This window comes from Nematostella vectensis, chromosome 5 (assembly GCF_932526225.1).
Source record: "Nematostella vectensis chromosome 5, jaNemVect1.1, whole genome shotgun sequence".
NCBI lineage: Eukaryota > Metazoa > Cnidaria > Anthozoa > Actiniaria > Edwardsiidae > Nematostella > Nematostella vectensis.
The window spans coordinates 13,004,443-13,031,854 of NC_064038.1; the positions used below are offsets into that span (position 1 = coordinate 13,004,443).

General features: G+C 39.5%; 2 protein-coding genes across 3 annotated transcripts; one reads left to right on the forward strand and one right to left on the reverse strand.

Moving 5' to 3' along the window:
- Positions 1 to 307: 307 nt before the first annotated feature.
- On the forward strand, positions 308 to 4,303 carry LOC5507640 (cilia- and flagella-associated protein 53). The gene is made up of 8 exons (XM_032376310.2): positions 308 to 482; positions 802 to 921; positions 1,107 to 1,216; positions 1,334 to 1,507; positions 1,900 to 2,323; positions 2,527 to 2,842; positions 3,339 to 3,556; positions 4,004 to 4,303. The coding sequence occupies exons 1-8, from the start codon at positions 417 to 419 to the stop codon at positions 4,118 to 4,120; spliced, it is 1,545 nt and encodes a 514-aa protein (XP_032232201.2). The 5' UTR covers positions 308 to 416; the 3' UTR covers positions 4,121 to 4,303.
- A 1,035-nt stretch (positions 4,304 to 5,338) lies between these two features.
- LOC5507639 (dynein intermediate chain 2, ciliary) lies at positions 5,339 to 27,205 on the reverse strand. 2 transcript variants are annotated; one of them, XM_032376308.1, is made up of 27 exons: positions 27,067 to 27,205; positions 23,587 to 23,667; positions 23,212 to 23,262; positions 21,807 to 21,875; positions 20,817 to 20,945; positions 20,681 to 20,742; positions 20,125 to 20,189; positions 18,757 to 18,818; positions 18,125 to 18,256; positions 16,546 to 16,605; positions 15,913 to 15,954; positions 15,429 to 15,518; positions 14,844 to 14,928; positions 14,298 to 14,415; positions 13,977 to 14,020; positions 13,799 to 13,868; positions 13,419 to 13,504; positions 12,765 to 12,859; positions 11,963 to 12,052; positions 11,485 to 11,623; positions 10,314 to 10,381; positions 9,836 to 9,942; positions 8,900 to 8,999; positions 8,296 to 8,350; positions 7,776 to 7,854; positions 7,492 to 7,549; positions 5,339 to 5,681 (listed from the first exon to the last, which is right to left on the reverse strand). In XM_032376308.1, the coding sequence occupies exons 1-27, from the start codon at positions 27,097 to 27,099 to the stop codon at positions 5,598 to 5,600; spliced, it is 2,154 nt and encodes a 717-aa protein (XP_032232199.1). In that variant the 5' UTR covers positions 27,100 to 27,205; the 3' UTR covers positions 5,339 to 5,597. The 2 variants fall into 2 exon arrangements, with proteins under 2 accessions (XP_032232199.1, XP_032232200.1); XM_032376309.1 differs by lacking the exon at positions 21,807 to 21,875.
- Between the last annotated feature and the right edge of the window lie 207 nt (positions 27,206 to 27,412).

A 27,412-nucleotide genomic window follows, 5' to 3' on the forward strand; every position in this document is an offset into this window, starting at 1 on the left:
ATTGTCATTTGCTCTTTCTAGCTCACATCGAATACCGCAGGTCCATTTTTTAATTCTTTAGAATCGTTTTTGAAAAGGAGGCGAAAAAGGCATTAGTTTTGAAAAGTAAGCCTTTTTAATTCAAGCCCCTTGAGCCTAAAATAAATTTTCTTTTCAGAATGCGACGAAAAAGTGTTCAGAAGACATAGTTACAAGCCTTCGTTTTATTGGTATTAGATTCTATTTATGGGCTTCCTGTGTTACTTTTTCCCAGTCTCCTTTCTGCCACGTCAGAGCGAGTCTATTTGGCTCTCGTTACTATGGAAACTCAGGAAAGTTGAACTAACACCGACTCCATGCCATGAACAATTCAGATCTAGACACGACTCACTGATAAAGCGAAGTGGAAACGATTTCCTCCCTGAAATACTCTCAAAATGATGGTCCAACATGTACGCCGCTGTCGGGAGTTTACCGGACCAACTCCTAACTCAGTAGCAATCGTAAGTTTCGCGCAATTTACCTCGAATTAAACGGTTTTTGCGACGAACTTATGGACTCTTCATTTATCCTCATCGCTTATTTTGCCTGTCTGTTATTATTTGTTTCTAAGCGAGTATGTCGCAATGAAAACAGTATCTAAAGAATTAATATATACTGGGAAGTTTAGAAGCATGTTTGTGTCACCAATATTTTGTTAACAGCTTAAAAACATTCCAAAATTTGGTTAAATTTGATATTGAGTACAATGTGAACAATATGTAAATTTGTTGACTACCATACATGATAATCGATAAACCATTAACTTTCTTTCGATTATAGAAAGCTAAACCGACAAACAAGCGACCCGTTGAGCATCTTATTCTCGAGGGAAGACGACGAGACGAGTTAAGAGATGAGGCGATCGCAGAGTCAAAATATCAACAGCAATGCGATCTAAAGGTAAAGATTGGATAACTAAAAATTGCTTACCATAGACACTGTAAGATGATGCCTCGTTATATTTATATATTTAGTCTAATAAACTGTTATAAGATACATACATTTGTGTGCTTATATCCTATGTACATTTTATTGTTGATGCAATTATTCTGGCACTTTTTAAACACTATTATTTGTATTTTCAGTCTGAATGGGAAAAAGCTACTGATAAAAGAATCCTGAAGAATACTGTTATAAGAAGGGTAGACAGACTGGTCCAAAAAGAGAAATTCAAACTCGAAGATCGCAGAGAAAGGTATGATTGCACAATATTTTCATAACAAAATGTTCATTGTATATATAAGCAAATTGTCTTTGTCTCTGATTACCTACAGTATTGAGCTATTTTAACTGGTAACATTGAAACTCTTAGGTTGCGTGATCTTTTACTAAATGAAGAGCAGCAGTTCATACAAGAAATGGAAGCAAAAGAGGAGACAACTCTTGAAAGACAAGCAAAAATGAGAGAGAGAGCAAGATTCTTAAAGGAGAAAAGAGAGGCAGAAAGACTGCAAATTGTTAAAGAGAAATATGATCAGAGATGGAGGTAGGAACTAGGATATGCAGAAATATAGCATCAACATTTAGGCCATGTTCACACAAGGCAATTTGTTCTGCAACTTTCAATGCAGCGATGATAAATAAAAAATGCAGTTTGTGGAAACATGATACACAGTAAAACATTTTCTTGAAATGTTATTAAAAGTAGAAACCAATTTTTTCTTATACTTGCAATATATTTTCTGTAGCATTGAAAGTTGAAGGAAAAATTGGAAGTAACACACAACAAGGTTTTCACTGCAAGTTGCAGGTGAAATTGCCTCATGTAAAATGACCTTAATATTCCACAAGGTGACTTATAGCTTAAAAGGCCATGTACCCTCCTGAGTTTACTTTATTTGCAACAAACCAACCTGCTCATCTCATCATCTTTCCCAGGGAGGAATGCGAGGAGCTCAGGAGCCATTTGTCCCGTCGTCATCAAGATGAGGTATTCAGTGAGCGCTCAGACCAGATCAGAATGAAGAACGAGCAGAAACAACGTGAGAAGGATCTAGAAAAAATGTATGCTGATCTCTGGGAACGTGACGTCAAGGCGAAGGCACAGCGTGAGGAACAGGAGGCCATGGAACAAATGGAGAGGAATAGAGAGACACTGCGGGTACTCCAGCTACAGTCTGAAGCGAACGCTAAACAGAGAGAGGAGGAGAGAAGACTTAAGGAGCTTGAGGCGGAATGGCTGAAGGAGCAGAATGCAATGAGAGCTCAGGAGGAGGAATTCCTCAAGCAAGAGAAGCTCCGTAAGCAGGAGGCAGCTAAGCGTGCACGAGATGTATCTATAAGACTCAAGAATGAAAAGGAGGTGAGATATTTTAATGTGTGACTAAAGACATATTAAAATGGGGTATTATGACCCTTTGTATTAACCTCGTTTATCAGAGGCCTTGTGCTTTACTTTTTGCTCTAAGCCAAAGAGAGGTTCAGAAGTTTGAAGCCTTTTGCACATATTAAATGATAGATCTTTTATAATGTCTTCAGACCAACTGATTGCTTATCTTATCACAGGCCAAGGAGAAACAAGAAGAGCTTGCGCTAGACATGAAAATCCTTGAAAAACTCCTTGACGACACACGCAATGAAGCCATGGAGGAATCACAACGGAAGAAGGAGCTCCGAGAAGAGAATCTACGCTTCATGAAATACTGTGAGATGAACCGCAAAGATGAGGAAGACCGAGAGAGGGCCCTTGAGGCTCACGTGAATGCAGAGGTAGAAAAACAGTGGGCGAAGAAGATGGAGCAATACAGGATAGAACGAGCAGCCAGGAAGAAGTTACTGGACAATGTTCTACAAACCAGACAATTACAGATGCATGAGAGAAGTAAGTGCAATTGCTGCTGCTTGGTCTCTACCCAGATCTCTAGTCAACTAGCGTGTTTAAGACTCGATCTAGCGGAGAAAATAGTTGTTTAGAGTCTATGAAAGTTTCAACTCGAACGACCGTCTAATTATTCTCATTGACTCTAAATTTTGTTCAACATCGACATGATAATTAATTAAAAGAGAGACGTCATGATATGTCAACGAGAGCTGTTGAGAGTTTTTTCACATAATGTTCTCGCAGAGTTTGGAATTTAAAATGTTTGATTCCTGATTTGGCAGCAAACCCTATAGTAAAATAATTACTTTGGATAACGTAAAAGCTACGGAAAGTGTAATTATTATTATCAATTCTGAAAATTCCTGTCTATTTGATGTAAGTCGGCCTAAATTATCAATGACATAAACTTAGTTATTATAAAAGTACAGCAATGAAAGTCACGTAAAACTTTTCATAATTGTCCATCATGTTCTGACTGACTGTTGTTTTTGTTCAGAACAAATCGCGGAAGCTGAGGCTGAAGCAGAACGAGCGGAGAAGGAGAGAATGCACAAAGCGTGGCTAGAGCACGAGAGACTGGAACGAGAGAACCAGGAACGCATTCGGCAGAGGGAGGCTGGGCACCAGCGAGATCTTGATATGCAGATCGACTACCAGAATCACCTGAAGGAGAGGAGCAAAGAAGACGAGAGAGAGGAGTTCCTTCTCGGACAGGTACGGGTGGCTGGGGTATATTCCGATCTTCTGCTGTCGAGTCGCCAGGAATCAAATATTGCTGCCGCGCGTGACTTGTCTGAATGCTACAAGACAATGCTCTATTGTTTTGTTGCTAGAAGATGCGCAAAAGAGCTCATTTGATTGGATAATTATTTGTCACACCGCAGCTCAATTTTCAGAAGTTTTCCTTACCGGGAAGGGGAGCTAGAGAGTTTTTTTTTTTTTTTTTTTTTCCGCTTGCGCGAAAGCCTAGCGTTTCAAGGGGGTAAAAGAGCGAATGGGATAGGGTGCAAATTGTTCGGTAGAAATCAGCCACGATCCTTTATGGCCTTTTTTATGTATAAACCTTTCTTTGTGATTATTCCATCACCAAGCAAATTCTGTCTATGCGCCTAATCGTTGGTCGTTCCATGTTAATATACCGACTCTCTTTCCTTTCACCAGGAGGCCGAACGTGAATATCAACGCAAGCTCAAAGAAGCCCTGAAACGACCACAAATCGACAAAGTGCATCCTGCCCGCCTGCTCGCCTCATACAGAAGCAAATTTTCAACAAACTGAGTTTCGCAACCATCTATCTTAACCTCCTTGTACATAGACCTTAGGACAAAAATATACAAATTTACTTTTGACGAATTAATATTCCTGAGACATCAGAATTTCGGATTTATGGAGTCTGATGTTATGGGTTGTAATGGGCCAAGCGTTTGCAGTGTATATAATAAAATGAATGATAAGTTTTGACATTTTTGTCCTCGTTTGCTAATTTACATCTACACTTGTACCGTGACCGTACCTTCACCACGGTGCTGAAATAAGCTGTATCGACGCCGAATACACATACATAAAATCGGGGCGTCTACACCAGGTTTTATATCACGTGGGGTGTATTGGCGCACATGGTCATCATGAAAGGGGGTTTGCTGCAAGTCTACTTGCGCGCATCTTCATGAAGATGGCTTGATTCTATTTTTGTTGGCTGTACAATCTTCAGAAATTTTCAGTCGAACTTGATTGATAATTACTGAGCCTCGCGAATCTTGTTGCGACTGCCCGTATTCATTCAAATAGCGCTTGCTGTTAAAAAGTCAGTAGTACTCGCCCAAACACTGTTGCGTACCATATTTTTTGGTAGTTTTCTTTGTCTCAAGTCAAACCAATGCGGTTTCTGGTTTCGTGCCAGTCCGGCCGATTTTTTGCCCTAAAACCACAACTTTTTCTTCATATCGGCATCACCTGAAACTCGCACTTCCATCGGAGCTCCGACTATTTGACTAGGCCATACTAATATTCAAGAGTATTATTTCCACACTCGAGAATGCCATATGCTTTCCTTTCGGTCGCACCATTTTATTAATATGCTAAAGTTCTGCACGAGGGAAAGTCAATCAAGTGATGCGTTAATCTAATGATTAGTTTTACAGAGACGCGCGTGACCATTTTGTGAAGCAAACTAATAAAAAGCAGGAAAGATGCGAGAAGTGTACTTTGTGATTTGAACCTGGCATTACTCTTATCGGGTTTCCAGTGGATGGTAGGGTTTCGACGTCACATGGAGCTCGTCCCAGCCCCAAGCCGCCTCACGGTTATCTCCGAGCACAGGAGAGAACTTCTGGGACTAGCCTGATCGTTACCTGCTTGAGGACATATGGAACACGATGGAATACTCCTAGTTATGAAGTGTGTGTAAAAATCAAAACTGTGGTCCGTGCAAGCTACTTGGCCAACGTATGCACGGTAGCGCGCGTCGCACTAATAAGTTGAAGTATTGGACCGACATTATGTCAACATTCTGTTTATTTGCAAATACATCCTTGCGAGGGCACGATCAAGCCTTGAATTTTATTTGTCAAAAACACTAACTGTACATATGTCCAAATAACTCTTGGTAATACCCCAAAATATGGAGCCCTCAGAGACCACAGGTCAGTGGCCTTAGGGGCAACTGTTGCTATGAAAACTTAAGACCATTGGTTTGTGTGGTCCACCCGCTATTTACATCTTATGAGTATGATTGCTTAGATGAGTTAATCGCGGTTTATTTCTTCTCTGGGGGTTCCCGCACAAGGCTCAAGAGCTTGTCCATCTTGGCGACTTCATTCTCAACGCCTTTTGCCTTCTCCTGTAATAAAGAGACAGTGGGGTTTAGTTATCACTATTGCTATTAGGACGACTATAATAACAATAGTTTTGTATTTTTTTAAAGTTTTTGCTACTATAGTTGCTGCTAATCTGCTATTTCTTCTGCTACTTTTGATGTTATTGCATAACTCTTATTGTTGTTATTGTTGTTAATATTGTCATTGCTATGTTGCTGATACGGCTGTTTCGCTGCTGTTTCACAAGGCTGCTGATGTTATCATGGTTGCTATTATCAGACTGCTGATGATCTTTTCGCTGTTGTTATTTATCAGCCTGCTGATGATGTTGTCATTGTTTGTTTTTATTGTTGTTATTAACAGGCTGCAAATGTTCTCGTTGTTGTTATCATCAGGCTGCTAATGTTTTCGTTGTTGTTATCATCAGGCTGCTGATGTTCTCGTTGTTACTATCGGGCTGGTAATGTCATTGTCGTTGTTTTTACTAGGTTGCTGTTGTTATTATAAGGCTTTTTTTAGGCTGCCGATGATGTTGTCGTTGTTTGTTCTCATTATTGTTGTTATCAAAGGCTGCTAATGTTTTCGTTGTTGTTATCATCAGGCTGCTGATGTTCTCGTTGTTACTATCAGGCTGGTAATGTTATTGTTGTTGTTTTTACTAGGTTGCTGTTGTTATTATCAGACTTTTTAGGCTGCCGATGATGTTGTTGTTGTTAGTTCTCATTATTGTTGTCATCATAAGGCTGCTGATGTTGTCGTGTTTTTTTCATTGTTGTTGTTATCATAAGGTTGCTGATGTTGTCGTTGTTTGTTCTCATTATTGTTGTTATCAGAAGGCTGCTGATGTTGTCGTTGTTTGTTCTAATTATTGTTGTTATCAAAGGCTGCTGATGTTTTCGTTGCTGCTGCTGTTGATATTGTTTTCACTGTAGTTGCTGCTAGTGATGTTGCTGTCGCTGCAATTATCATTGCTTCTGTTGTTGTTTGTGTCGCTGTTGTTATTACGCTGGTGTTGTTGTGTTTTTGTTGTTACAGTTGTAGCCGCTGTTGCTGAAGAAGTTGTCGTCGTTATTGTTCTTATGTTGTTACAGTTGCTATTTTTTTACTATAGTTGCTGTTGAGCGAAAACAAAACATCTTCCCCGGCGATGAATTCTCGACTCAAGAGCCAGAAGAATGGGCCAAGACAGAGAAAAAAAGACAAAGTGGGTAGAAAGTAGAAAGTATTGCATAAAGCAAAGAAGCTCCAAGAAAGGAAAGGTTACCGTGTCTTGTTGTGGGACAGGAATGAAGATACTATCCTCGTCAACGAGAACAGGAATGATCTCCTTAAGAAGCGGAAGAGAGAAGTCAAAATACAAGAGAAGACAAGAAATGAATAGAGGGTTATCAGCAAGTTAACTTTAAAGCCGCATTGTCATCAGTTTACTTCCGTTCGATTACGTAATTTTGATTATTTTTAACGGAAAACGCGAAAAATGTTTCAAAATATTGAAAGCAGTGTGTTTACTGGTAGTTTCTTTGAGGATGTGATTGATAATTTAGAGCGGATGGCCTTTTGTCTTTTAACGGTTGAGATTTCCGTCGGACCTCCGAAAGTAAACTGGTGACAATGCGGCTTTAATACAATGAATGAAAACAAACGAACTACAGAAACGAAATACAGATTTTGCCAGTCATAGACAGAATGAACAAAAGATTACAAGTACGTAGTAGTTAAAACAGGAATCCGCGAGGAAGATAACAGTGAGGAAGATAACAGTGAAATGACATGAACTTATGGACAATAATTGCCAGTCATCTTGGTGAAGATTGTATTGACGTTTCTACGCACCTTCGGCTGTGTGGCCTTGCGCAGATTCGGAGACACTTTGAGAGAGTTGACGTAACCCCTGCTCAAAAATAACAAAATCAGCATATCGCAGACACAAAAAAGATAGCATTTAACTTCTCAGACATCTTGTTTGGACAAGCTTTTACATTTGGATCATCATTTTAATAATCGCTCAGTTTGATAACCTGATTTTGTTAATAAAAAAAACATTCGATACACCCTGACCCAAATAGGATAGTCAAGACATGTGTAATTCCTTTGTTCAATTTCAATTTTCAATTTACCTGCTATCACCGACAATGAGTATAGGATGATCGGGGTTGAACGCGAGATGCGTCAGTTTAGATTTTTTCTTCGCTACCACTGAAAAGGAACAACAATGCCACCGATCAGCTAGCAGGCTAGCCTACATATATGCAGGGTCTTTGTGCGCGTGGACAAAGAAAAGGAGGCTGGGTCGGGAGTCTGTTCTGAGATTTCTTCCTTAGCGTTTACTCACTTCGAGCGTCTATGTACACAGGCTATCGACTAATACTAAGTGGCTCGGATGTAGATTGGAATAAAAGGCCCAGAAAGCATAAACGCATTGTGCCTTGTTTTGCAGCGTTTTGTGACATAAAATACATGAGTTATACCATCAAGTTAGAATACACTGCAGTTATTTATAGTAAAGCCTCTATTATACTTTAAATCTATAAGTGAGTTGTGTCACAGGCGAGGCTTTATTACGTAATACAAAGCGAACCATTTGCGATGCACCCGAATGAATTAGTTTCAAAAACCGAAACATCAACTATCACTCACCTGATTGCTCGCAGAGCGGCTCGTATTTATTCACATTCAAGTCGTAAACATGGATCTAAAAGAAAATAGGGCAAAATATTTATCTTTTCTCTTCTTCTAGACACATGTATAGGAATAACTATTGGGTGCAGTTACTGGGGATGCTTCGAAAGTGTTTCATGAGGAGTGCAGTCCATTGGTTGACCTTACCCGTATTTGTGTCAAGACCTTCTGGCTTATGCCCGTAACATTGAACTATACCACGTGCTTGCTACGTTCTTCCTATGGCTCTTACCTGTTCCCCATCGTAGCATGAGAAGCGGAATAGCGCGCCTAGGGAGAGGGATGACAGAGCCCCATCCTCCCGTTTTTATTTGCCCTTCTACACTTCACGCGTGGCCAATTATCTTTTACTCTTTAACTTGGCACTTGCCTTTGCCACCACCAGATAAGGAGCAAGTTCAGTCCACTCGGAGGCCCTGTAGCGACCCCCATTTGGCACTGTCCTCTCTCCCCTTAACATAGGATTTTGTTCATTCCCGGTTTTCTAACGTTCAGACACGCGTTCAGATACGCCTACGGAGGGGGCTACGTTTGCTTGATACATGTGGCACTGGTGTCTTACCTTTCCATCTGCTGTGCAAGCTGCGAATACAGTTGACGCATAAGGAGCCCATTGAACGTCCCCGACAGAGCTGTTTAGATCAAACGTGAACATCGGCTCTCTGGAAAGTCAGATGCAGAGATGATACAATGGGGATTACTGCAAACGTTGGAAAATGTTATTGCGTACTTTATATTTCGTTTGTAACTTTTGCAGTGGTTTGGGGAAATGTCTTATCATGTACGACTAATGTAAGACGTGTCACCTGAGCTTACAGATGTGTGAGTGAGCTTACAGGTGTGAATATGTGAGCTTACAAATGTGTGTGAGTGAGCTTAAAGATGTGTTTGAGTGAGGTTACAGATGTGTGTGAGTGAGCTCACAGAAGTGTGTGAGTGAGCTTACAGATGTGAATATGTGAGTATACAAATGTGTGTGAGTGAGCTTACAGAAGAGTGTGAGTGAGCTTACAGATGCGTGTGAGCGAGCTTACAGATGTGTGTGAGTGAGCTTACAGATGCATGTGAATGAGCTTACAGAAGTGTGTGAGTGAGCTTACAGATGCGTGTGAGCGAGCTTACAGATGCGTGTGAGTGAGCTTACAGATGCGTGTGAGCGAGCTTACAGATGCGTGTGAGCGAGCTTACAGATGCGTGTGAGTGAGCTTACATATGTGTGTGAGTGAGCTCACAGAAGTGTGTGAGTGAGCTTACAGATGTGAATATGTGAGTATACAAATGTGTGTGAGTGAGCTTACAGAAGAGTGTGAGTGAGCTTACAGATGCGTGTGAGTGAGCTTACATATGCGTGTGAGCGAGCTTACAGATGTGTGTGAGTGAGCTTACAGTTGTGTGTGAGTGAGCTTACAGTTGTGTGTCACGTGAGCTTGCAGATACGTGTCACGTGAGCTTACAGATGCATGTGAATGAGCTTACAGAAGTGTGTGAGTGAGCTTACAGATGCGTGTGGTCCCATATCTTGACTGTCCAGTCTGCGCTGCAGGAGATGAAGGTCTTCGGGTGAAACGGATTCCACCTGACTGAATACACGGACATGTGATGCGCCTAAATAGTCACAAAGATTCACTTGTAAATAATACATATACCTTTAATAATAAGAATAATAAAAACTTGATGACAAGTTAACAAGTATCGAAATTTACACATCATCAAGATTTTTTTATGCAAAACTTGAGTAACATTAACCATTGCCAGCTTGTCAAAAAGTAATACTCTTGTCTCAAACAAATCGAAATTATTTTTCTTAGTACTCGAACAACGAGCAATTAAGCCAGGTATTTAAGTGTTTAAGAGCAAGTTCATGAGCCGTATTTAATGGAAAATTTAACCAAGTCGATTGTCTCATCTTTATTTGTAAGTTCTCGCTAACGAGAGCAGCGTCGGCCACAGAGCTTTGACTGAATCAAAAAACTTACGTCAAAGGTATCGAGGTATGTGCTGGTGTAGGTTTTGGAGCACTTGTGGATCTTTCCCTCCTCCGTACCTGATAAAGCGCAGACACACAATCAGCAGAAGATAAATAGTATGGAGAAAAAAACTAGCCGTCTAACGTTAAGGGGACACTTTGTCAGGTTGCAGTGTTATTTAGGGAAACCAGAAAGCAATCACAATCATGTGGATTAGGCAAAATAACCAGGCAAACTTCACTAATGGACTTTTGGTTTTTCATATGAACATAATATAAAGTGGTTTGAGCGTCTTACGCCTAGTGCACACTAGCAACATAACGACATGGTCGCGCGCACTATGTTTAGCCCGACATAACAACATGGACATAATGACATAAAAGAAAAAAACATGTTTTTTCTCTTATGTCGTTATGTCCATGTCGTTATGTCGAAGATAAGAGTGCGCGCGCCCATGTCGTTACGTCGATATGTCGCTAGTGTGCACTAGGCATTAGTTCGGTGGTGGTAAGACTCCTGGACGTGTCCCTGTACATCGAGTGAATGGAAAAGTATTGAAGATTTTTTTGTTTGTTTGTTTCAGTTCAGGCTTTATTCATACATAAGATACTCGTTCCGCTCCATTTTTTATACTTGGATGTAAAGTGAGAAGTAACAGTGAGATTTTACGTTGTATCATTGCACACTGTGTCAGTTTTTCTAACAGTTTTTTGAACAAGGACCAAGTGACCCTTTAAAACTCAGCTTATTTCATCGTAGACAAGGGCTGCCCGCCCTCATGTAACGCGAGAAGAGTTGGAAGTGTAACGAATGTATCACCAATATTAGCCTGGGTCCCAGAGGCTAAAAGTACGCCTTACCCACCCCTTGTTAGAATTGCCTTTGGTTTCTAGCGTAACCAATATGGGAAGATACTGTGGGTGCTGTTTTGTTTCGAAGATGAATGGTCAAGACGTGATTGCCTTGTTAATTGAACTTCTTTTTGTCAAAAATTGGACGCTCTTCTTAAGGCCTGGCTAACTTAGGAGACACGTAGCGTGCGACATGTGTTCTAAATGTTTACTAGTTTAACCACTAACAAAAACATGTAGGGCGCATGCTAGAATGATTTTCGAGGTGGTTAAACTAGGAAACATTTCGCGCTTCATGTCTTCTAGTTTATCCAGGCCTTTAAACTCACCAACAAGAAATAAGTAATTGATGGTCTTGTGAAAGTCGAAAGATGTGCCGCAGCCAAGGCTTTTGATCTGTGTACCCTCAGGCCCCTCGCTTTTCTCCGGGAGTTCCAGGTTGATGATATCCGTGTGTGACAGCTCGCTCTGCATAATGGTACGACATGCAAAAGTCTCAACTAAAACTTCGAGCAGTCTACGGCCAAAAGTCGTGTACAACCTTAAACTCTTGGTCCATACGCGCATGTTTTTAAGTTGAAATTAAATCAATCACAGCCGAGGGCAACATTTTTTCAATGTTTCGTGACAATATACGGATAAAAGTAAATTTGATTCAACCAGAGAACAAAGCCTTCTGGAGACCTTGATAAGTTTCAACAAATTAAAAGAAATATATTTTTTATGATTTATTAATTAAAATGTCTAAGGTATCTTGGTCTTTAATACCATATGTTTTTTCAAGGAAAGTTCATATGACACGAATACCTTAACGATGGTCCACTGAACAACTCGGCCATCAGAGGACACAGAAAAGAAGTTCAGGTTATTGTCCAGATCGTCTTTTTGCCATTTCACCTGGAAGTAGTCGAGCGAAATTAGTACACACTCTTTTTCCTTATAACATCTAGTTTTCAGTTGAGGCTTAGCCGTTTTTTTATTTTTGGAGCACTATAAGGCAGGAAACGTTTTTATGAATGATCTGAGATTTTACTAAAGATTATGATACCAATTGAGTATTAAAAATAGAATTACATAAATGAAATGATTTCAGGTCGCTATAGTATGACAAATGCTGCTGCTCGACATATTCTTATATGTTAGAATTTGATGAAATCTCTGGCTGAACGTTTTTAAGGTTCCTATCTTAAAGAGAGTGCCGAATTTCTAACACAAGATACATAAACACGTAGTCTATGGTCTGTAAAGGAGAGATGGTGCATTCACGCCAGCACTGCTGGAGAGACGCTGGCCCAGCAACAGCTGGGGCTGTTTGTACAATATGTTTGGAGGGGCTGCAAAATAGTTCGCCAGCATTTCTTTGATCTTGTGGTCAATGGAGCGAGACTTCGCCTTTAAGGGCAAGGAATACCATATCCTTGCATGCCAGGATCCAACCTTCTCATATCCAGGGGCAAGGAGGGAAAGAGAACCCCTCTTGCCCCTGGTATAAGGAGAAGTGGACCTTAGCGGGCGAGGATGAGAATCCATACTCATGAAGAACTGTGACTTACTACATATGAATTTTCGGGTGTGACCTTATTTGAAATGGGTGTATACCGGCTCGTACCTGCCAAACAGGGTCCGTGTGTTTGCCAGTCTTTGCAGTGGACTGGTGCAGAGGCTTGTTCATCTTCTCGCTTATGCTATACACTGCCACGCTGCCTGGAAATGCAAACAAACACGGCTCTATTAGTTAAAGAAGAATAGCGTATGTGCAATCGATAGAGCAAGTTCAACCAGATAACCACTAGAGGCAGATACCACGGTGGCTGTAGGGAGCTTAAAAGAGCTTATGACAGCCGTCGTCCTAGCAAAATACCAGTGCGAAACTCTGTTTTTTCCTTGATCATTCTCGCGCTAATAATTAACGCTGAGTGGCGAAGTCCAAAATTCAATGACACCTTACAAAAGATCGCATAAAATTCTAGTCGCATTGGATATTTTGTTTGTCATTAATTATTATTATTTCTCGCTAGAAATTATCCGCATGTTAAATTAGCTTTTTAGAAACATTTCCCCGTCATAGCGATATTAAACCTGCTAGCCTTCGCGCGTTCGAAAAACAACAACAACAACAACAATAAAAATTGTCTGATTTGCCCCAAATGGGGGGACGCTAGAAGGCTAACCAGTGGTCGAATGTTAGGCCTTATGAGCATTTTGCTTTTAGTTATTACAATTAAACATGGGACAAACGGCTTTGCGATACAAGTGGGCGCACCATCATAAAAGCCAGCAGCAAGCATGTGAGGGTGTTCCGGGTGGATGTCCAAGCACATAACGCCACTTTCGGTCTTGATGCCATACCTGGAGACAAAAAGATAAAGGTTCTTTTTTTTTTTACTCTTACAACAACAGAAGTGATTTCTAACTGTCAAATATACTAACATGGACACTCTTTACACTGTTTACAGCCCTTACGAAACGAAACGGAAGCCAGCGCAAGTTGTCGCGATTTTTAATTCTTGCGAAACTTATGTTTGGCGTAGATTTATGAATTCAGGTGACTTTTGACAACGTAGTGAGTGGATCCCCGCTGTACCTCAGAAAATCCTTTTAACATTGTCTTACTGTATCTGATGGTTGCTGCATTCTACTTACTCGGGGTATGAAGGGTTCTTCAAACTAAAGAAACTCATGGCGCCGCCACCATCTTGTTTTAGGAAGTCGTCTGCGGAAAAGCGACCGACATTAACATGGTTTCAAGGTTGAAAGATTGGTATTCTTTTTAGCACACTTTAGGAATCTTGTAGTGATAAATAGTCATTAATGTACTTACATGAACCATGCGCCACGGAAAACAAATCGTTATATATTGGGTTCCTATCAATAACAAGAACACAGCAAAATACTTGTTACTAAAACGATAGCACTTTACAAACCTGTAAGTTAATGTGATTTTTGATCACAAATAGGATAAGGCCAATAACAACATTAATCCGCAATTTTCACACGAACAATGATGATTTGCATGTACAGCACGATTTTGCCTACGACGTCGTATGCGCCACATACTTTTACCATAAAGAAAATACAACGCAGGCAGATATAACTATGGATGCTTTCTATCAAATCAATCTGTTAATAAGGTCATATGCACCAGCAGAGCGAGGTGACGGCAAGCCTCTTGGATTTTTCCCAGGAGAATTTCCACAGTGGAAGTAGCGTGCCGTCAGGTTCACGAAACTCATCGGACGGGTCTTCCCAGTACTTAAAGTCTGCAGGGAAACGACACATGCATCATGATGCTAAAGAATAACCGTCTATGTATAACAATTCATGGCTGTTCATTAGCGAAGAAAACGTATACAACTATTTCAAATAAGATTGAACACGAGAATAACCCACAGTGGTCCATTGGTAATATATGGGTATATCTGAAAGCCGTGCGAAGGAACATACAGGACATACATACACAAGGATGCTACAGCTGTAAAAGCGTGGGTTTTTTTTACGTTTTTTGCTTGTCTATTAGATACCCATGAGGCAATGCGTGTTGCGATACACAGACTCTCTCCGAGTGCAGCCTTATTTGAAATAGATGTATACGTACTGTATAATACACGGTAAGCTTTCACATTAGGGAAAAGGCTTGCACAAAACAACACCAAAAAAAGGTGGCAGGTCCACGTTAGCCGTTACTTACCCTGTGCTATGTCGTCATATGTGTTCTGATTCACCATTCGCTCAACTATCTGCGCCGGCTTTGAAATCCTCGTGATATCATCACCCTAGGTAGAGTCAACAAGTAACATGTTATCTCCCAGACATCGAAAACATCGTGCAGCACATGACACGGTTCGAATAATGCCTTTGATTGCTTATCGTGTTCTTTTCTGTTTTCCTTTTTTGTGCGATTGTCATTTGTTTATCGTTTGGCTGAATATTGCTTGTTTTTCGTGTGTATGCTGTTTGTGGCTCATTTGTTGTTTATTTGTTTTCTTGTTGTCTGGCTGCTTGTGCCCGCTCGTTTGCTTGTGTATGTTTTTTTTATTAGTTTTCTCCCTTTTAGTGTTTTTTTAGTTTGCTTGTTGTTTGATTACTTGTGTTTGTTAGTTTGCTTGTTTATTTAACTGCATTGTTAGCTTGTTTTCTGTTTGCTGCGTTAGTTTTTTACTCGCTTTTTGGTGTTTTTATTGGCTTGTTTGTTGGTTTTTTGCGCTTGTTTGCTTGTTAATTTCCTTTTTGTTTGTTGTTAGATTGTTTGCTTGTTTGTTAATTTCTTACTGACCTGCATCTCCACTTGCGTGAGTTTCTTTTTCTTGTCCTCCTCTTTCTTCAGTGTTTGCGTCTTGCGAGATTCTTTCTCTTTGATCTTTTCCTGTGTGACAATCAACCATGCTCATTTTCCTTTTATAGTAAATGCAAAATTACGGCTCTGGCAGATCGTAGTTGATAGTAGTCTTTAACTATTTTTCATTTTCTTTTATATCAAAGTACCAAACAAAGTATCAAAGCGAAAAGGTGCAAATGGCCAGTCAAAGCTGCTATTGTCCGAAAAAACCACCAATAATGACCGCGTTGTGCTTTTCAGCGTTTCGCATCATTTTGTAAAATGTTTAAAATGAGTATTTTTTATGTTCCGGTGCATAACGGAAATTTGCTTTGATCAATTCATGCCAAGATGGGCGAACAACGACGCCCTGACCCCACGCGTGTGATGGAAGAATACAAAAAAATGTCATGTTCGGTGACATGTCACACATTCTACTCACCTGTCGTTCAAGATCCTCGACGTATGCATCATAGATCTCCCACTGACACGTAAAAAGACGACAGTCATTCAGAACACTTAATTCGCCACAACTAGCACAATTATAGTTAACAAAACAAAGTATGTACAGGTAATGAAAGTGGGGGTAACAATCACGAACGAGTAAGTACGCAGCTGCTTTGTCTCCTATTATCTTTGTTCTACAAAGGAGTTCTTTTGTCTCTATTCTTCTCGTTCTTTGTGTCGAGGTGCGGGAAATGTTCATTTGCCCAATCAAATTGCAGCTTGTAAGAGCTGCGTACTGACCCTCACGAACTGACAATATTTTTCCATGCTCGAACATCCAGCGTACTTTGCGGGGGTGACGTTTGGGAGCGGTCGCAAAGTACGCTGGGTCTTTGAGCGTGTATCTATCGTAAATTCCAATTTTATGACTCACGAATTGAAATAATGTTCGCGAAAATAGAAAATTAAAAAGCAGAACGCGACACCATGAAAAGTGCTGTTGATATTTCACGGGTCACGATGATATCACGAATAACGTTCACAATTCCCAGTTATCGCAAATCACAGAGCAAATTTGGTTATGATCAGATCCAAGGAGGCCCCTTGTCCTCCCTGTAGAAGTGCTTACCTGGTTGGCAGAGGCGGAGAAGTTTGCTCGTGGCGGGGGTTCAGTCGCAGTACCACGTTCCTTTTTTTCAAAAACACAAAGTGGTATCAAGTTTTTATCATGGAGTGTAAATAGCCTTCAGTTTCCTTCCCAACTAACTGGGTCTCTTATTTAGAGTTGCCAACTTGCATAGATCCCCATAGCACCCGATCTAATTGCCTATTGTACCCAACTAACTGGGTCTCTTATTTAGAGTTGCCAACTTGCATAGATCCCCATAGAACCCGATCTAATTGCCTAATGTACCCAACCAACTGGGTCTCTTATTTAGAGTTGCCAACTTGCATAGATCCCCATAGCACCCGATCTAATTGCCTATTGTACCCAACTAACTGGGTCTCTTATTTAGAGTTGCCAACTTGCATAGATCCCCATAGCAGTTGCCGTACCACGTTCCTTTTTTAAAAAATAAACACAAAGTGGCATCAAGTGTTCATCATGGAGTGTGAACAGTTTCCTTCCCAACTAACTGAGTCTCTTATTTAGAGTTGCCAACTTGCATAGATCCCCATAGCACCCGATCTAATTGCCTTTTGTACCTTTTCGACTTTTTGTCGGCTCGCAGGTGCTTCTGCCGACTATTCAATGTTTGAATACTACACTATAAATACAGTCCCCGATCCGGCTTATACCGCATTCACACCAGTACTTGAACCAGTTTAAAGAATATTTAAATCTCAATCCCAAGAGTGGACAGAACCAAGAACAAAACTGAATAGACTGTGCTGCACATGTAACTAAGTGATCATTTAGCTAGTAAGAATTCAACACAATGAGAAACTTGGTAAGTTATCAGGCAAAGAAAACCTTGTTTAACTAAACATGGTGGTGTTGGTGTGAATACAACATAAGTCTCTTTGTTCCAACGAAGGGCTAACGCCAAAAACCACAGCCAAACCACTGTTTTCAGGGAGGCATAAAACACACCATTTCAATCTTGGGTTGACTTATTTTCCTGTTCCACCTTGCCTACGCAGACCACCTAGTTATTCTTCAGCTTGTCTGCAGTTTTTCCATTCATACCAACTAGTTATTCTACAGCTTGTCTGTAGTTTTTTCTAGACCACCTAGTTATTCAACAGCTTGTCTGTATTTTTTCTAATCATACCATCTAGTTATTCTACAGCTTGTCTGTATTTTTCCAGTCATACACCTAGTTATTCTACAGCTTGTCTGCAATTTTTCCATTCATACCACCTATTTGTTCTACAGCTCGTCTGCTGTTTTTCCATTCATACCAACTAGTTATTCTTCAGCTTTTCTGTATTTTTCCATTGATAGCACCTAGTTATTCTTTAGCTTGTCTGTATTTTTCCAGTCATACCAATTATGTAGCTATTATTCTTCAGCTTGTCTACAGTTTTTATAGGCTTAAAAGATTACCAGCCTTAAAACCCTCTTACACAGTCATTCTGATCTGTTATTAAATACTCCTGAGTTCAAGTGAATCACGTGACAGACTGACAGAGGTGTGAATGACGGCATAGGAGACCACCAGCTAAATCGCCAGTTTTTTTTTATATATCTATGTGTTGCTTACTCTGTAAGGATTATTGTACGTCTGTGAGGCCCTCTCACTGAAGTTGAACTGGTTGGTTAGCTTCTGCTCTTTCTTGCTGCTCCCAGTACCGATGATAGACTCTGATCTTGGCTTTTCCTCATCTGTTTTCTCCTATAAAACGGTAAGGAAACAATATATCTTGAAAGAATGTTAATTAAAAACTAATCGTTTGAGAATTATAATCTATTCAAAAGAAAACTGAACCATCACGATTGGAGTCTGGTATTATTTAGGGGTGGGGTCCGTAGTAATCATTCATTGACCACGGATAAATTAAGTTCAAATCAGCATTCTTTGCTGTAGCAATATATCCCTAGATCCATCTAGAAACATTTTCTTACCAAATACAAAGATAACATTTACCGTCTTGTTAAGTAAAAACAAAGAGGTCAACCGGAGTCAAACTCATCTCGTCATATGAGCAGGGTAGAGCCCTCAAGCCCCTCCTTCTGGACACATGCCTGTACTTGTTTGAATAAGCTGATTGAAATTGATGCTTTGTGAGGCTCGGTTTTACTGGTATTGCGTGAAAGAGTGAAATGGCAACAAGGTTGGCATTCTAGTTTAAAGTAAATTCTGCCTTCAATTGGAAAATGAGTGTGTGGCCGTACCTTTTCCTCCTCTGGTTTATTCTCCTTATCAGCATCTTCCTCCCCAGCTTCACTGGTCTCGGCTTCATAAGGTAAAAAGAGAGAGATAAAAGAGTAGATTAGTACCAGTGACTACATTAACTGCAGGGGAAAACTCATGATTTGGTGATTGGGTGGGGGGGGGGGGGATGTGGTGCATTCCTAGGTGTCATGTCAACCAATTTACGTGACTGTTACAACAGAAAGACGAAACTTTATCCTGAAATAAAAACTAAAAATAGAATTTATATAGCGCTTATACAAACCATGTTCTAAGTGCCTCACGTTTAAAATCCTATTGTTTTAAGAATGTCCCATCTTTAAACTGAGGAACACAAGCTTCTAGTAAGCTCACATACATTCAACAAGTCAAATTCAGGGCTCAGAAACAGAAAGATACTATCCATGTCTTGAACGGAAATCAAACCAGTTTCAGCAGAGGTGAGGGGCCCCCATATCCTAACAGGCTAACACACTGGGCCACCCGTGATTCACATCAGGGGGTTGTGATGATTAAGTGGATATCCAACTCCATTTTGAGTAAAAAAATTCTGTTTGATTAAATGCATGTGATGCAAATAATGCAAATGAACACCCATCCCCGCCCCCTTATAGAATTCTGGATACACCCCTGCCTGAGACAGCACAAAGTGACTGCTTAATCAAGGTAGGAAGTTAATTAGTAGCTTAGGAAGTTCATGAGGTAAAAGAACTTAAAGTACAGAGATACCTAAAAATATAATAAAAGTTCAATATGTTTTCCCTTGAAGGAAAAATGTTTGAGTTATTCTTACTTTCCTATATGAGTCACTTATAACTAATAAGCAATTAATGAAAAAAGTCAAACAACTTGTTAGTGTTATGTGTACTAACATAAGAATGTCAGCTGGCTATTAAGCACTTCACAGTATGGAATAAAACAAGATGATGATTATTAGTGTTAAAAAGTTAGTAGAGGTTGTAAGTATGACAAAACAACAAACAAGATCTTTCCCAGAGCATCAGAAAGGATGACCTTATTGGTACTATGTTTTGTGTCACTTAAATTTTTCAATTTTCGCTCCAAATTTCATTCCTGCAAACTTTAATATCTCCAAACTTTTTGAAGTCATCAAAGCTATGTACCACCTGTCTGTAGTTCTTGTAGCTAGAAATGACAATTTTCCTTAGATCGTGAAAATAAGTCTAACAACAACAACAACAAAACTAGCTATTTGTGCCAAATTAAATGCCAACAAAATATAGTACCATAATGAGGCTTATATAACATGTTAGACTTCTAATTCAAATGACTCATTCACTGCTCAATAAAACTTGACATGTAGGTTTTAACAAATAAACATCCCTTACCGTCAACAAGCCCCTGCCTTGTCCTCTGCCTCCTGGCCTCATCTGAGTCTTTGTGTAGCATATTCCTATGCAAACAGAGGAAGCCATCAGAGTTTGAGGGTGCGACCAATGCCATGGGTGTGGCACAGATAATGCTGACAATGCACATACATATGTTCTTTACAATAATCAAATGGTGTTATGATTCTTCGAAAACAATTTTTGATGGATGGGGAAGTTAGAGACACCCACACCCCCTCCTTGTACTATAGAATACAACTTAATGTGCTTTATGACCGAATTAATTGTTGCCCGACCTTGGCAATCCAAAATCCTGGTCTCGTCTAAACCAACCAATGGCTTTCATTTTCCTTTTGACTGCACACTGCACACAGCTCAAGGGAATTGATTGATCACGGTGGTATGATTAACTACATGCTAATCCCAGACGAGAAATGGATTTGAATTATTAGGTGCAACAATGAATTTGGCTAGAAGCCCATTTGTGGTTATTAGTTGCATATTTTTGGTACATTTGGGCTTTATGGCAGAGCTGCGCCCCCGTTCTGTAGCTTACCCATCAAGGGCAAAATGAATTGCCAGCTGATCTACACTTGAGGTCTGTTTGTAACATCGCTCCTGAGAAGAAAACAACAAAACATTAACCAATATACAACTAACCAATAATTTCATACGGACTAACACAGACCAACCTTGAAACTGTAGCGGACTATATTGCTGGGGGCATGGGGGTTATTTGCTGTTAGTATCCGAGTAAATTCCTCTTTTAGTTCAGCTTCAGAGAGCTCCAGCTGGTCATCAGGCTTGATGAGTTGTTTCGGCTGGGTGTGGAATACAGTCATACAGTTAACAGGTGGAAAAAATGTAAATGGTAACTGCATGTGCGTGCACATTTTCATGCTCAGGAAAGCACAATGTGCAGAAGGGAATGTGAAACAGTGCTTTACTCTAATACATGCAACAAAAGCGAATGAATACTAGATAGTCCAAATCCCAATTCTGGATAATATGCACCCAACCTATTAATCTTTATTTTATTGAGACATTTACTGATTGTAAACACTTGAAATAACTTACAGAACTTTGCAACCAAACTCTTCATTTCATTTCATTTTTAACCAAATTCATAGTATGCATACACTGAGAATTCAAAACCATCTGGGTATAACATGTAATCAATCATCCGATGTACATCTAAACCACCCATCAATGACTTCACAACATAAACCATATGTATGACTGAGAAAAGCAAGGAATCGGTATGATGAGCTGTAGCAGGCTTCTAAATATTGGTGGGGGGGGGGGGAGAGGGCACAATACAGAAACATTAAGAAAATATTGGGGGCGCAGCCACCCCTAATGGTCATTTTTTTAAAATATTGGTTGGCGGAGGGCGGGGCACATGCCCCTATTACCCCCATCCCCTGCTATGGCCCTGTCCATGTGGTATGATTAACATCACAACACCCACAAACAGATTTTGAATTCTGAGAGTAGTGGGAAACTACGATTTAGCTGAAATATCCATTTGTTTTAAATTTGTTTTTCTAGTTAGGTTGTTAAGTGTACTACTAACTTTAGGTGGTTAATAGAAAAATAACATTTAAAGTGTTTAGAAGAAGTGTTATAAGTTGTATTAGTGTTATGTTCCCATGCTTGGCAGCGGCAGCAGCCAAACTTACAGCACTCGCGGACGGCAGAGCTGCAGTATGGTGTATAGGACTATTGGATCTAGAATGATGCTGTTGTTGCTGCAAATGATAGTTGTTAGCAGTTTATAAATTTTAAAGAAATCATAAAGCATTAAAAGGTTTAATCATTAAATAAAACTTAAGGCAAAAAAAAAACAGCAGCTGTTACTCAAGACTTAAAGAATGATAAAAGGGGGTTATTTTATAATAAGGTAGAGAGAAATGCATTTTATTTATTAAACCATAATACATTTAAGATTTATTAAGCAAAGTGTAAATTTAATCAGGGGTTATTTACTTGCCATCTTGTCTTAACCAGATTTTTTTTTACAATTTTAATAAAAGACATATAGAAAATGCTAAATTATTTAGCTATATTTAAAATATAGCATAAAGGCCTGGCTAAACATTCAAAAATGTTTGTCAAACATTGTGTTTACTAAAATTTTTGTTTGTTCAGCCACCCACAAAACATGGTACTCAAATGGCTTCCACAACACGTACAGATGTTTGAACAAGATCAAAACATTTTAACCAAACATTTGCGTTGAACGCAAATATTTATTATCGTTTAGCCACTCATCACACAAAACATTGTGTGGGCTTCATGATTTTATCCAATCACCGCTATAAATTCCCATGTCACCCCTTCGATTTCTCGGATAATCATAACGGAAAAAGTGTGCGCGCTCATGTTTTATAAAAATGTTTTTAAGTTTAGCCACTTTGCCAAACATGCTTGCGCAAACATTCGATTTCAATGTTTGACAAACATGGCCTTAAGAGTAGCAGGATTAAAGCTAAAATCAGCCAAGAAATGCCCACAGCTACTGATACTTATTCCATTTCTATTAGCTGCAGAGCATGAGCAAGCAAAGCAAACAAAAAGCAAGCAAGCATCTTTTTTGGTTATTTATCATATTATTATTTGTTTGTTTAATAAGTGTTCAATTTAATTTTTTTTATTTGCTGATAAGTGTAGTATCACACAAAGTTATTCTGTTTGTCAAATACCATGATTATGCAACTACTTTAGCCATGTTTCTAATCAAAAAATGAGTTAAATGAATTCAAGTAATCAACAAATCATTAGACAACAGGATATGAAGCTACCTCCTTTTCTCTGCTGTCAAAAAAACTTGTATCAGGAAAAAAATAAATGCTGTCAGCTTTGGTTTTTGGAGTTTCATGATTATTTGGAATTTCATAATTCTTTGAGAGTCAGGCATCCATTGCATATTGAACCAATCAACCAACTAAATAGAGAGAGGGGGGACTTATTTGAAAATGGGGCTTATTTTTAAAATCATAGCTTGTTTCAAGAAATGAATTGATAGACAAATCAGTCTATAATAGATTCATATCATAGTTTCACATAAAGGATGACCCAGAATACCTGCATCCACTCATCCATGTCGTCACCAATCTGTGTCATGTCATCCTCTTCCTAAAAATAAACAATCCCATATGGTAAGCAATAATGCAAAACATAAAACAATACTAAACAACTACATAAATAGATGATAAGCTTTTAAGTGAGACCCAAAGGACCTTAGTTACATAATAACCAAAAGCTCTTCCAGGAAATAATTTTGTCATAAATTACTTTTGGTAGATTCATCAAAACCTTGTTCTGTGTTGCATGCAGTTGATTGTAGAATATGATTCCACATATTCCCTGTGAATGCCACAGTTTTCCTGTACTTTGCTCTTGTTACCTTTTTGTGGCATTCAAATTGCTTGTATGAGTGTGAATTGGGGTGGGGTGTACCTTTCTCTTGGTTTTAGTGGCAGCAGTTTTGCTAGTTGACTTGATAGCTGCATTGGATGGTGTAACACCAGTCTTTTTTTCCTAAACAATAATTAACACACAATCTAAATGCTAGAAATAAAGAAGATATAGTGGATGTGTTACTACACAGTATAACGTATACTTAACTGTGACCTGACCTTGGTATAGGATTTTATTAACTAATCACGCCAGATACTATGTGTTCCCCAATGCCCAGTTGATCAGTTATGAATTTTGCATCAATCAAAAATGTGATTTAGAGGCTAAACTGACCTCCTTTGTCCATCGGTAGGCATGATAACTCTGAGAAGTAATATATTTTAATACTCAAATCCAAAAAGTATGAGCACAACCTGGCCCAAGAGGTTCTTTATCGTTGTTGTCAAGAGAAAGTATTTATCTCTATTCTATCACTACTTTAAGTAAGTAATTAATGCACCAGTCATTTGAAACCCCCACCCCCATGGTCCCGATGAAGTTGGGGGTTTAGAGCACTTTTGAACAAGAATCTGTCCCGAGGGGGTTGGGGGATTGAATGTTTTGGATTCTAAGAATTGTCCCCACCCTGCGGGCTTGGGGACAAGTGAATAGCCTCACAAATGTACTTTGCAAAAGTCATGTCAGTTGCTTGTTTGAGACTCTTTTTCTTCTGTAGCAAGCAATTCCATGTATCAGCATGTGACAAGTTGCATGGCGAAATATGCGAAAACAAATATGAAAAAAAAAATATGAATATCAAATTTTTTTTTTTGTCGCTGAGGTGTACTGGCTTTGAAATATAAAGGCTTATTTCAGATGACTTGTTGTCGGGTAGTTGCCTATAGTTTGCATCCCAAGGGGTAGGGGCATTTCACTGAGGGGGTGGGGGCTTTTCTCTGTTTTGTACAGGGTCAAAGTTTAATCCCCCACCCTTCCCCGGGACCATGGGGGTGGGGGTTTCAATTGACTAGTGCATAAGTAAGTAAGCTTAAATGGCTATGTGCACGATGTTGATACTCAACAATGATTTTTGGAGTAATTGAACGATGAATGCGTAACGACAACATGTCCCCCTGCGAGAGCACTCAAAGTGCACTCAAAATATCGTCTATATTAAAACTTGTTAACGTCAAGACTTACCAACCCAGGGATTCAACATGAGATGATATATCCAAATCCGCTTAAATTTCGTTCTTAAAGCAACAGTTTGTGAATATAACATGCAACATTTTCGGGAGAGAACGCTGTGTCCCCCTTATTCTGAGATCTCGTAAATAGCATGGCTATGACACCGCATCTTACCCGGTCGAAGTCAGTTTCGAATCATAAGCGCACCAAGTAACACGCATTAAGCCCTTTATTATACCCACACCCGTGTTCAAGCGCATAAGAGACCGGGGAAAAGTTGAACGCTTCGAAAATATTTATACCTGGTCGGATACCGCATCTTACCCAGTCAAACTCAGTTTAGAATAATCTAAGCGCACTAACCAACACGCATCAAGCCCTATTCTACCCCGCATCCATGTAATTGTGCAGCATGTTTGGCAGGAGACAACGAGAACTGTAGCAACTCTGATTATGTAGACGCATGGGAGACTCGTGATCTAGAGCACGATAATTTTGCTGAGCGCACAACAACTACACTCTCCGAACAGCCGACAAGATCGAAACGCTGATCTCTCTCAAAGCGGGATAGCGTGATCGCGGTCGCTTCCGGTGACCCAGGTGAAGAATACTACTTGTTAAAAGTTAGCAGTGTGGCCCTGAAGTTTTAAAAGAGGAAAATAACAATCCGTATTCCAGTACGGGGGTAGCAGTTGGAGGTAGTATACGACGTGTGGTACTCATCTTCCAATGAATAATATATTTTTCGTTGTTGGAACGTGTTTTGGCTTTTCTGAACTCTGAGAATGTAGGTTTAATTTCTTTTTTCGCTTATATAAGCAAGCTGGATTTCTCACTTTCAACACTATTTTCGACATCTTACTGTCAAATAATAATTATAAAAATATTTCGGGCTGCATTGTGTTATCTCTCTAAAAGCCTTCAAAGTTTTATCGCACACTTTTGGTATGTGAGCGCTTCCTTCACTATCAAATACCATGCACTTGAATGAACCCCTTTGGTGATTGATATACGTAACATTCGTTTCGTGTATTGTCGTAGTTAATTAAACGACCCAACAGCTGAATAGGACTTTACACCTCTATTTCTATATAACGAGCCAGTAAATACAATGAACATGCAAATTATTCCGGGTATTCTAACGTTTAGCCGATAAAATGGTTTTTAAATAATAAAATAGGAAGTTTTGTCAGATGGGTTTTTGTTTTGTGCGTCTTCACAAGCTTACTGTACCGGGAGATGTCAGCAGCCAATTAACCTACTGTTGTTTAGACAGTGCGCTGAATTAAGATTAGTTATTAACAACACGTCCGAGGCTCTTTTCCGTGCTAGCAGAGGCCTCTTTTCTCTGTATTTCGCTGGGCTAGCATAGCGAAATACAGAGAAAAGAGGCCTCTGCTAGCAGGAAAAGGCTCTTGGCTTATGCAAGATAACCGTAATCTTTTTGACAGTGAGTAAATGCACGTTTTCGCGATCAAACTCGTAAAAGCTATTGTACTATTTTTCTTGATGGCAAATTCAATGGTTGTGTTCTCAAGCTCTCGTCATTCTTCTTGTCCTCTATTTAATGAATATCGATAAACGGTTGGATCGTATGCTAACTCAACTTCGAAACACACGATCTGTAGACAGCCGGACCGTGCATGGACTTGTTTAGAGCGTGCACGCACCGGGCTATTAAGAATGGTTGGGCCGTGCACGGTTTTGATTTAAGGCTTGGAAGAAGCGTGCACGAATCTAAAACCAAAGGTGCATGGTACTTTGGTTGAAATACGAGAACCATGCTCGTACAGGGTACCTGCTTCAAACCCGGTCCATAGTGCGCTGCAGTACGCATGTTACATGGTTGGGTACCAACATCGTGCACATAGCCAAATATAGAAATATAAGTTAATAAAGTAGTTTCAATCTCGTAAATTTAATAAGCACTAAAAGGTAATAAATTTTAAATAATTTTAAATTTTAATAATTTTTTAGTAAATGATAATGGCATGTACAGAAGACATTCACAAATTAAAGACTCGATTTTTTCGACAAAACAAGACGACTAGATCCATCACTACATTTGTCTTATGCACAATATGTGACCCACCATCAACAACAACTCCGACATTCTTACATCCCGATTACTTATGCTAAGAAGAAAAATACTTGTATACCACAACACAGTTAAATAAATGCTGAACAAAATGATATGTAAAACTATAGCTCAGCGAAATAAAATAAATGAGCAAAATCACGAAAAAAATCCGTAAGCTTTTCAGTAAACTCCAGTAACCAACATGGCGGACCAATTACTGACGTAAACAGACAAAATAATCATTTCATAGGAAATGCAGTGAGTTTACATACCGTCTTTGCACCCTTTGCTGCTCCCTTTTTCATGTCGATGTGCTTTGGTATTGTATTTATTGATATTGAGATTAAAAATCAAGAGATATTTCAGGAAATGGCGGAAATAGGCCGCTGCTTTGAAGGCAACAGGAGAGTAGTGAGGTTTCTATGGTAACAGGATCACGAGAGCGAGGCTTAAGTTATCCAAGATGGCGGCTAAGTTGAGTTCTCCTGAAAGTTCAGACGACGAGTACTTTGAACAACTTAGACAAGAGCAGTTAAAGGGATTCAAGAATGATTTGAAATCAGATGTGGGGAAGAACTCAAAACTGACACGGAATTATACAAACATAGCCTATAAGCA

Excerpts from the sequence above, each read along its gene's own strand:
- LOC5507639 (XM_032376308.1), bottom strand. The coding sequence starts at position 27,099 with ATGAAAAAGGGAGCAGCAAAGGGTGCAAAGACG. Across the intron at positions 23,263-23,586 it reads CCACTAAAACCAAGAGAAAG|GAAGAGGATGACATGACACA; the intron begins GTACACCCCACC and ends GTTTATTTTTAG. Across the intron at positions 9,943-10,313 it reads CATACCTCGATACCTTTGAC|GCGCATCACATGTCCGTGTA; the intron begins GTAAGTTTTTTG and ends GTGACTATTTAG.
- LOC5507640 (XM_032376310.2), top strand. The coding sequence starts at position 417 with ATGATGGTCCAACATGTACGCCGCTGTCGGGAGTTTACCGGACCAACT. Across the intron at positions 2,324-2,526 it reads GACTCAAGAATGAAAAGGAG|GCCAAGGAGAAACAAGAAGA; the intron begins GTGAGATATTTT and ends ATCTTATCACAG. Across the intron at positions 2,843-3,338 it reads ATTACAGATGCATGAGAGAA|AACAAATCGCGGAAGCTGAG; the intron begins GTAAGTGCAATT and ends GTTTTTGTTCAG.